The sequence below is a fragment of the Physeter macrocephalus genome, chromosome 2, assembly GCF_002837175.3.
Source record: "Physeter macrocephalus isolate SW-GA chromosome 2, ASM283717v5, whole genome shotgun sequence".
Taxonomy (NCBI): domain Eukaryota; kingdom Metazoa; phylum Chordata; class Mammalia; order Artiodactyla; family Physeteridae; genus Physeter; species Physeter macrocephalus.
In genome coordinates, this window is record NC_041215.1 from 41,848,091 (window position 1) to 41,859,010 (window position 10,920).

The following is a 10,920-nucleotide window of genomic DNA, read 5'->3' on the forward strand; positions in this document are numbered from 1 at the left end:
AGCCATGGCCGCTGAGCCTGCGCGTCCGGAGCCTGTGCTCCGCAACGGGAGAGGCCACAACAGTGAGAGGCCCGCGTACCGCAAAAAAAAAAAAAAAATCATCCTTTGTCTGAAATTCAAATTTAACTGAGCATCTTTCCCCCTCCCCTCACAAACCTGGCAACCCTCCCGAGGTAAGAATGAGCCTGGCCTGTGTTTGGACTTGGAAGGGAGTTCTTTGGGGGACGGGGGTAGTGAGGCAGGCGGCGTAAGGTTGAGGATAAATTCTGGGTTTTATTCTGAGGGCGAGGAGAAGCCACTGAAGGGTCTGAGTTAGTGTAGGATGTAATCCACTTTAGGCTTTGAAACAATCACCCCTGCTGCGCGGAAGAGACATCAGGGGCGAGGGCTGCAGGCAGGGAGTTACCATCACTTTCATGGCCCTTCCAGCACTGCCCTGCAATAGGAGCAGAGTAAACCCTTTCTGAAGGATTTTGTAGAGAAGGTCTAGGCGATCATACTCTAATATCAAAGGCTGGACTGTGCTCTTGGGACTGCAGGAACCTTATGTCTGGCTTCTCTGCTAAGTGTACGGCCCTGTGCAGGACAGACAGCACTTCCGTCCCCAGCTGTGGGGCTGCCCTGCACCTCTGTCTTTATCTGTCATGATGAGCCTTGCCCAGAGGATTATGTGGAGACCGAAGGACATGATGTGTGTGAAGTGCTTTTCCTAGTGCTTGGCTCCTGGCATACTGTCGCTTTTCTTCTTCATCTCCTATTCACCCCACAGGCACAACCTTTCCTAATAAGCAATTTGGCCCAAATATTCATCACATCAGGTGTTTGGTGGAGAGGATGAGCCCAGATAGCAGAACCACTCACATGTGTGGACATCCTTTACCATGTGCATTTCCTGTTCAAAACTTTAGACATAGGAGTAGGCCAGGGAGGGGAGTGGAGTGGGGTAAAGAAGTCTTTTTTAAAAGCATGCCCCTTAATGAGTAACTACATTTGATATGTCATCAGTTCAACAAATATGTGTGGATGTATATATGTGTGTATAATCAGTGGATCAAATGAATAGATATAGTCAATGGTATCCTTTTGGTATGTAACCAACTAGCCTGACAGGATGATGTCCAACCATCTTTTTCAGATCTTATAGCTAACAGAATTATTAAGAGGTCACCCAAGCCAGCACTTTCATTTTGTAGATGAGAAAACTTGAAAGTCAAATGGTTTAAGGCCATCCCCCTAGTTGTTTGTGGAGTTGGGCATAGAATTCATTTTGGTGGATTCCACATTCAGCAGCTCTCTTATCCTTGCCCTTCACTGAGCTTGGCCTTTAAGGTGGCTCTGACATGTCCTGGTCCAGGAACCGATGGATCTCAGTCATCACCCAGCCCTGCTGCTCACTAGTGAGTGGACCTCAGCAAGTTCTCAGCCCCTTTAAGCCTTGCTTTCCTCACTTGTAACCTGGCAATGGTACCCACGTCATAGGGCACTTCAGGGGATTAAATGATGGGATGCAGTCAAGTTCATTTGTTTTTTTCCCTGAACTGTAAACCTTCAATAAATGACTGTATGCTTATATAATGTAATGCCTTTAAAACTTATTTGATTAAGAAATGTTCATTGTAAAAAAAAAAAAAGTCATAATATGAAGATTCACATAAAGAAGAAAATGCAAAGCACCCATGACACCAATATCCAGAGATAACCTCAGACTTTTCTTATGCATTTTGCTCATTTAGTTTTTTTTTTAAACAGATCTTTTTTTTTTAATTTATATCTTATAGCTAACAGAATTATTAAGAGGTCACCCAAGCCAGCACCTTCATTTTGTAGATGAGAAAACTTGAAAGTCAAATGGTTTAAGGCCATCCCCCTAGTTGTTTGTGGAGTTGGGCATAGAATTCATTTTGGTGGATTCCACATTCAGCAGCTCTCTTATCCTTGCCCTTCACTGAGCTTGGCCTTTAAGGTGGCTCTGACATGTCCTGGTCCAGGAACCGATGGATCTCAGTCATCACCCAGCCCTGCTGCTCACTAGTGAGTGGACCTCAGCAAGTTCTCAGCCCCTTTAAGCCTTGCTTTCCTCACTTGTAACCTGGCAATGGTACCCACGTCATAGGGCACTTCAGGGGATTAAATGATGGGATGCAGTCAAGTTCATTTGTTTTTTTCCCTGAACTGTAAACCTTCAATAAATGACTGTATGCTTATATAATGTAATGCCTTTAAAACTTATTTGATTAAGAAATGTTCATTGTAAAAAAAAAAAAAGTCATAATATGAAGATTCACATAAAGAAGAAAATGCAAAGCACCCATGACACCAATATCCAGAGATAACCTCAGACTTTTCTTATGCATTTTGCTCATTTAGTTTTTTTTTTAAACAGATCTTTTTTTTTTAATTTATTTTTTTTTTAATTTTTATTTTTGGGTGTGTTGGGTCTTCGTTTCTGTGCGAGGGCTTTCTCTAGTTGTGGCGAGCGGGGGCCACTCTTCATCGCGGTGCGCGGGCCTTCTCACTGTCGCGGCCTCTCTTGTTGCGGAGCACAGGCTCCAGACGCGCAGGCTCAGTAGTTGTGGCTCATGGGCCGAGTTGCTCCGCAGCATGTGGGATCTTCCCAGACCAGGGCTCGAACCCGTGTCCCCTGCATTGGCAGGCGGATTCTCAACTACTGCACCACCAGGGAAGCCCGCTCAGTTAGTTTTGATTGCACTTACTCTAGGAAAAAAACAGCATGAAATTCTATGTCAGTGATCCATTAAAGCAAAACCTTTCACATTAAGCATGAGAGAAGAGGCCATAATGGAGTCTGATTATTATTCTTTCAAAAGAACAGAACATTACTACAGAGAGTTAGGCCAGTTACACCAAAGTACACACATATATACGTTAAATCTCCTACTCCTTTTTGCTATAATTTTATTACTTCTTTTCCCCCTTTAAATTCCAACTCGAGCTATAGGAATCTCTATAAGCAGTTTCCTTTTTCTTAAATGTAATGAATTGTCCATCCTACGGAACTTGAAAGTAAGTATGACCTACCTGAGGACTGTTTAGGAACTTTGATTTGATTTATGCTGTATGTGATGAAGCTGCAAAACCTTTTCAGATCAAAGAAGTTTAAATCATTGGGAGGAGGAATGTCAAAAATAAAATTGGTTAATTTTAGATCTCCTTGCTCAAGAAAAGTGATTCATTGTGCCCTCTCTGTGGAAGATGCCTTAATGTTCCAAAGGTCTGGCCTGGCTGGTCTTTTCTGTTTCTGCTGCCTCTTCATTTTGTAGCCTGGGTCTAGTGCACTAAAAAGATTAGTTCCTGTAGAAGTTTTTTTTTTTAATAAATTTATTGATTTATTGATTTATTTTTGGGTGTGTTGGGTCTTCGTTTCTGTGTGAGGGCTTTCTCTAGTTGTGGCGAGCGGGGGCCACTTTTCATCGTGGTGCGCGGGCCTCTCCCGTTGCGGAGCACATGCTCTGTAAGCTCAGGCTCAGTAGTTGTGGCTCACGGGCCCAGCCGCTCTGCGGCATGTGGGATCTTCCCAGACCGGGGCTCGAACCTGTGTCCCCCACATCGGCAGGCGGATTCCCAACCACTGCGCCACCAGGGAAGCCCCCGGAAGCCCCCAGAACCTCTTTTGACATTCCACTAAGTTCACACTGTAAATATAATATGCAGTCAGAGTTCACAATGAGAATTTGTCTTTTTCTGCCTTCATTCCTTTGAGATTGACAAATAGTGACGAAAAGAAAATGAGCCAATTATGATTTCCTGTGTATTCTTGGATCACTAGCTATCATTACCAGTAAATTAGAATAACCATAATTTTAGGTGTGGAATGTTCTGATTACTTGAAGAGTTTTTAAATATTCCTTGCAACCTCCTGTTTTAACAAGTAGACTGAGAATAATTTTAGATTCTTCTATTATTCAGTAGTTTTGCAGACTTAAAAGTATAAATATAGAAGACGGTGCTATAACAGTGAGAATCTCAAAAAGTTGAAGGGTTTTTCAGGAGCCAGCACAGCATAAGAGAGCATATGCTTAGCAGGCATCACCTTGAACATAATTCCCAGCCTAGTCACTTCACTCTTCTGAGCCTGCTTCCATGTTTGTAAAATGGTTATAATTTCAAAATATTGCGAGGATTAAATGAAATGTGCAAGTTACCTATTACAGTAGGCTCTCAAATATTTATTTTTATTGCCTTTTATTACACACATTGTTTTTCGTATGTTTTAATAGTTGCCTGCCCAGCCGCTCTGCGGCATGTGGGATCTTCCCAGACCGGGGCTCGAACCTGTGTCCCCCACATCGGCAGGCGGATTCCCAACCACTGCGCCACCAGGGAAGCCCCCGGAAGCCCCTGTAGAAGTTTTGCCTTCACATCGATGGTTAATAGAGTCATGGTTCTGCTTCTCTGTCGATTGTTGTGTTCGTGTTGCCGTGAACTCAGATGGTTTTCAATTTTGAGACTGACTGTGGTGATTTGTGGACTATTTTAAGGCTGTCCAGTCCCTTCCCTGGCAGAGGGCTTGATGGAGGACTGGCCAGCTTGCAGGAGTCGGGTAGAGGTCAGGGTAGACACTGGGAGGGTCCAGTGCCACAGATCCTGTCCCAAGGAGAGCACCAAGGTCACAGCTGGAAAAAAGCATAGCCAAGGCAGTAGATGAAGGAGGATGACCACAAGCAGACGTAGGACGACACTAGGGTTCTGAGAGCCAGGAAAAGAGATGGTAAGAATGAGTTGAAAGAGAGAGTTTCCAGAGCATGAGGACAGTGGGCTCATTCTGGGGTCCAGCTTTCTTGGCAGGATGCTGTGCCGGTGGTTAGACTCACTGAAGGAGCCAAGGTAGATCAGACAAAACAGTTAGGGATGAGGAGGTTGAATTATTAGCCCTGAGCAAGATTTTCCCTAAGTGTTATTAACGATGTTCTTATTTAGGAAAATGTTGCTCATTTGAGGGCTATTTGTTTCAGTACGTGGAATTATTGGCGGTGCTGGCTTTCTTCCAGTCCTGGTAATCCTCCTAGGTTTCAGAAAGAAATGTGTTTGTTTTTTGGTTTTTTTCCCCCTCTCCCTGTGGAGTAATTGGTTTATGTATAATTTAATTATTTTGTTAACCAGTTATCCTATCACTGCTTACAAAAACAGCCACCCTAAAAACCCACCCTACTCCTGTGTCAAGATGTTCAGAATTGGTTTTTCCTCCATTATGAGTGAATATGTAACGGTAAGATTTCTTGCTAAAAGCTAAAATACGCAGACTCCATTACCCATTCTTTCAGGAATGCCCTTGAAATCTTACCCAGTATTATCCAGTGATTTAAAGTAAGAAGAACTGAAATAAAGATCAGTTTCAAAGAGGAATTAAAGTCTTGGTATTTTAGAAGATCACCTTGGACTGTATTTTCATGAGAGTAAATTTCAGAAGATTCTTCTAAGGGCAGAGGAGTGAATGTACTCTCCTTTATCTGACCTCACTAACGTCTCTCCTTTTGGTTGATTTTCTTTATTCTTAGCTGTGTTTCATCTCATGCTCTTCATGAGGACATTTTTTATCCTGACATGCTTCTGTGTACATTTTGTTATTTATTTAGTGTGGGGTTGTCTACAAATCTATACCCTGCTTGCTCATCCTCATGCTTTTTTCTGTGCAGTGGAAGGTCTCACAATCAGGTCTACAATCCATTTGAAGCCTTCATGTTACAAATATGCTTTAAAGCACTGTCTTGTTGAGTCCATTTACAAAAATTTAATTTAAATAATTCAGTCCAGCCTGAGAACACAAGGCACACACGTGTGTAGTGCTGCTGGGACCAGCCGAGGCTTCATCCCCTCTGACGCTTCTTTTCTGCTGCTTCTCCCTCACTTTTCTCATTTGTGTCAATAGTGTGCTTTTCCTTGATGATTTTGCCTTTCATGGTGATGTTGCTGTATAAGGGCTCAGTATTTAGACATAGGCATTCCAGGCAAGTTAGTATTTTCTTTTCTTTATGAGTAAAAACCACTGCAACTTTTCTTATGAGGAGTCCTTTTGAGTCTCTGAAGTCATTCACAAATATGGTCAAGTCTGATTTCACTCCACAAAAAGAAGAGAATATTGTGTCCTTTTCCTATCCAGGAATTCCACCCTCCCCCAAGCTTTTGCCCTCTGCTTGTTACTTTCAGATCATTTGCAGTGGCAGAGGGCTTTATGCAGATTGCCCAATTATTTCGGGTCCTAGTCAAAATCACCTTGCTTTAAGAGGTATTTCTAGAGTAGTGAAACTACTTTGTTTCTTTGAAAACTCACCGGGAGCCGGAGGGCCAACCAACTTGTGTGACTGTGCATTGCTGACCCAGGAGCTCTGACCTCACATATACCCCTGCCTCTCCGGTGACCCTCCAAGGATGCCCCCCGCCCTCTTGCACTCTTCATTTTTTTTAAAAAAAAGAAGATGTTGGGGGTAGGAGTTTATTAATTAATTTATTTATTTTTGCTGTGTTAGGTCTTCGTTTCTGTGCGAGGGCTTTCTCTAGTTGTGGCAAGCAGGGGCCACTCTTCATCGCGGTGCGCGGGCCTCTCACTATCGCAGCCCCTCTTGTTGTGGAGCACAGGCTCCAGATGCTCAGGCTCAGTAGTTGTGGCTCACGGGCCCAGTTGCTCCGCGGCATGTGGGATCCTCCCAGACCAGGGCTCAAACCCGTGTCCTCTGCATTAGCAGGCAGATTCTCAACCACTGCGCCACCAGGGAAGCCCCCACTCTTCATTTTTATAGGTCCACCTTGCCACAGAAGCATTATTTTCAGCACCTGTTTATTAGCCATCTTTAATAACCTCATATATTAATAAATGGGTGACATGCTATCTTGGAATTCTATGACCAGTTTTGGCAAAGAGGTCAGACATCAGTATCGCTCAGTGCATTTTTCATTTACTAGAAAGTGTGAATTTGCCTAATTTTCTTTGGTAACCTTTGTCGAAGTCATTCCTGTAAAATCTGGCACTTCCCCTTTCTTTTTCCTCCTCCCACAGCTCTCTAAACTCCGGTGTGTTGACAGAACGGTCCATCTTCCAGAATGGCTCTCACAAGATTGCTGAGGGATTTTTTTTTTTCTTTCATCTCTCTTTCCAATAGGTTTTATCACCCTGTTCCTTGAGTTAGTGTGAAGTGAACAGCCAGAAAATGAGGGGAGGCCTTGATCAGTCAGCCTTAAACTCTCAGTTGCATTCCTAATTTGGAGATACATGATGGAGTTCTGTGGCTCAGATGCCTTGATGTTTCCTTGCCCGTCACACCACAGCAGATAACGAGTCATTCCTGTCCTCTTGCTAAATAGTACAGAGGCACCTTTGCATTCCCATTCCCTGGCAGCAGTGTTCAAGTCTTTTCACTTTCTGCTGCAAGACCCCCCTCTCCTTCTGTGTAGAAGTTCGAGGATTAAATGATTAAGAAATCAGTCACTGTGAAGTCTTTGAAGGATAGATGTGACGTGTCATGATACGCTCCTTGGGACTTTGGCTGATTATTGTTTCATCTGAGAGGGGCCCTGCCTCTGGATTGCTAGCTAAAAGTGTGGGAGTCTGACCGATAATAGTAATAACCCACTTAACCCACTTCCTGTGTACCAGGAACTGTGCTTGGAGCTTTGCACAGACATTAATTCATTTACAGATGCACCAGTGTACTTAGTGTCTCTGATTTCTATTTTTCAGGTTGAAAATTGGTGTCCTCATTTACCTTGGAGAGCAAAAAATCCCTACGAAGAAGCTGATCGTAATTCATTGGTAAGTGATTTTGGAAACCTCTTACTAGGCTTGTGATTTGAGTATGATGCCAAGTGATGCATGTGGAGTCTTCTGCCAGCTGTAATCTGAAATAATGGTAAACCGAAGAACTTCTATCCCCAGCCTTGTGGAAGTCTGAGTGACCAAATCAGTCAACCAGTTAGCATATGTTTATTTATTGAGCAGTTCTGTGAGGGTTCCTATGTGATAGGCTACTGATACGAATAAGACCTGGTGCCAGACGTGGAGGCGCCCAGTGATTTAATAATGAGAGTGATGGTTGTAAATAATGACTGTGTCAACACTGAAACATAGGCCCATGGAAATTAATAAAGAAGTGGTGATCTCAGCCTGCATGGGTCAGGAGAGCATGTAAAGAGAAGATGACCTTGGAGTTGAATTTAAAGCGATGAATGAGTTTATACCAGGTCAAGGAGAGAAAGATGTCTCTGATGGCAGGGGAAAGGTGCCTGTACAAGAGCCTGGCATTTTCAGAGAGTAGAGCCTGGTTCAGTGGGACAAGGCCATAGGGGTTTGGATGAGCTGGAATGAAGCTGAAATGGGAAAGGTAGGTAGGGGCTGTGAAAAGTTTTCTATTAAAAGCTCAAGTCTTTATTCTTCACCCCAGGGATCAGCTAATTTTTTTCTGTGACAGGCCAGATAGTAAATATTTTCATCTTTACAGGCCAGATCTCTGTTGCAACTACTCAGTTCTGACCTGTGGCACAGGGCAGCCCTAGCAATGTGTAAATGAGTGGGCGTGACTGTGTTCTGATAAAACTTTATGTAGAAAAACGCAGCGAGGGGGATTTGGTCCAAGAGCCAGAGTTTGCTGAGCTTCGCTTAGACCATGGGATTCTTGGGAAACTGTTGAGTCAAGGACATGGTCAGATGAGTGTTAGAATGAACTACGGTAACTGCTGAAAGATGGATTTAGTGAATGTTTTATTTAGATGTTAGATGAAAAAAATACTAGTGTTATTATTTTTCTCTGTTATTTCAATTGCTGGTTGCATCCAGCTATCTTAGAAAAATAGTCTTCCTGACCTTTAAGTTATTTTGGCTTGAATTTAAATTTCTGACTGTGTTGGGTCTTTGTTGCTGCTCGTGGGCTTTCTTCTAGTTGCAGTGAGCGGGGGCGACTCTTTGTTGTGGTGCGCGGGCTTCTCATTGCGGTGGCTTCTCTTGTTGCGGAGCACGGGCTCTAGGCACGCGGGCTCAGTAGTTGTGGCTCGCGGGCTCTAGAGCTCAGGCTCAGTAGTTGTGGCTCGTGGTCTCTAGAGCGCCGGCTGAGTAGTTGTGGCGCACGGGCTTAGTTGCTCCGCGGCATGTGGGATCTTCCCGGACCAGGGCTCGAACCTGTGTCCCCTGCATTGGCAGGTGGATTCTTAACCACTGCACCACCAGGGAAGCCCTTTTGGCTTGAATTTGAAATTTTATTCAGGTACTATAGGAAAATGGTATTCCTGGCTTTTAAATTCCTTAGAAAATAATAAAATTTGTTTGTTTGGATTGGGACAAAATTAGAGGATGAGCATTTATTTCCCTACTTAACTTTGTGGACAGAATGAGGCTTTTTGGCAGCCTACACAATGGCAGGTAACCTGTTAAGAATTGACTTCAGTTTTCCCAGGAGTCTGCTACCTTGCAGTAGATCAAGGGGCCAATAAATTCGGGTGCAGAGAATTTCAAGGAGTATTGAGCACATTCACTGTAAAATATGCATTTTTGACGTGGTTCAGGGCTTTGCAAGTCTGTGCTGCCTTTCTCCACTTCTGATTTTTTTTTAAATTAATTAATTTATTTATTTTTCGCTGTGCTGGGTCTTCGTTGCTGTGCGAGGGCTTTCTCCAGTTGCAGTGAGCGGGGGCCACTCTTTATCGTGGTGCACGGGCCTCTCACTATCATGGCCTCTCTTGTTGCGGAGCATGGGCTCCAGACGCGCAGGCTCAGTAGTTGTGGCTCACGGGCTTAGTTGCTCCGCGGCATGTGGGATCTTCCCAGACCAGGACTCGAACCCGTGTCCCCTGCATTGGCAGACAGATTCCCAACCACTGCGTCACCAGGGAAGCCCCGCTTCTGATGTTTTAATGATGTCCCTTATAGCAGATGGCAGTCAAGAGGACTTTGCCTCAATTTGCAGTCCTGGGACCTTCAAGCAAAGCTGTTCAGCAGACCAGACTTTTGAAGCCCTGTGTTTAATTGACTGTCTCTTTCAAGTTTTCAAATGTCACATCATGAAAACCATTATGCTTTTGGACTTCTTATCTTCTACTCATTTTTATTAAATTTCTGTTTCTAGGCAGAAATTCGTATGGATTTTAATATTCTCTACAGTATGATGAAAAAGCATGAAGAATTCCGATGGATGAGACTACGGATCCGGCGAATGGCTGATGTGTGGATCCAGGCAATCAAGTCCCTGGCAGAGAAGCAGAATCTTGAAAAGAGAAAGCGGAAGAAAGTGAGTTTCTGATTAATTCACTTCAGTTGGATGCCAGTTTTCTTGAAAATTTGATTTTCGTGGAGACAAGACTAAGAGAAATATCGTATCTCAAATGATATTCCCTCAGGGTGAATCTGTGCAGTCTCTTCCTGTACAGCCATTTTTTGGGCTGTCCTTTTCCCCAGTTACAATAATTATACTTAGCAGGAACTGGCACACATGTTTCTTGGGTGAAGCTAAGCAGAATATCTGCTTGTAAGATTTTGCTCTGAACCCTCTGACTCTGTCTCAGTGGCATCAGGAAATTTAATTCTCTCTTCTTTACCTGAATACAATCTTGAAGAACTTCCTGTTTACATCATCATGACAATTTCATATTCTTGCTATTTGTCACCTCTGGGATTTGGGCAACTAACTGGTGAGTTTCATTGCTGTTGTGTTTGGTGGTGCTTCTGCTTATGTTTCTGAGAGAGAGATACTATAAATTAAACGTGAGCCTATTTGTTGTGAAGTTCATGAAGAGATGCTTGGGAAACCTCTGTAATATCCCTGAGCATGAAGATCTTATACATCAAGTGACCATGACTTTAGATTAACTATTCTGATGAAGAATAAACAAGAAAAGTAAACAATCTGTTCCCATATCTAAAAATCAATGAAAAATGAGTTTGGTTTTCCTAATTTGACTAATTTGATACCTTTGGGGCAA

The 10,920-nt window shown here is 43.3% G+C and overlaps 1 protein-coding gene across 6 annotated transcripts in view; it reads left to right on the forward strand.

Annotated features, from left to right (window-relative positions):
- LOC112062645 (alpha-1,6-mannosylglycoprotein 6-beta-N-acetylglucosaminyltransferase A) overlaps nt 1-10,256 on the forward strand; it is a 280,334-nt gene extending 270,078 nt beyond the window's left edge. For all 6 annotated transcript variants that reach the window (XM_055087513.1, XM_055087511.1, XM_028501646.2 and 3 more), the window contains 2 exons: nt 7,694-7,765; nt 10,068-10,256. In XM_055087513.1, coding sequence (XP_054943488.1) covers nt 7,694-7,765; nt 10,068-10,241 — 246 coding nt within the window. In that variant the 3' untranslated portion in view covers nt 10,242-10,256. The remainder of the gene's footprint in view (nt 1-7,693; nt 7,766-10,067) is intronic.
- Nucleotides 10,257-10,920: the final 664 nt, after the last annotated feature.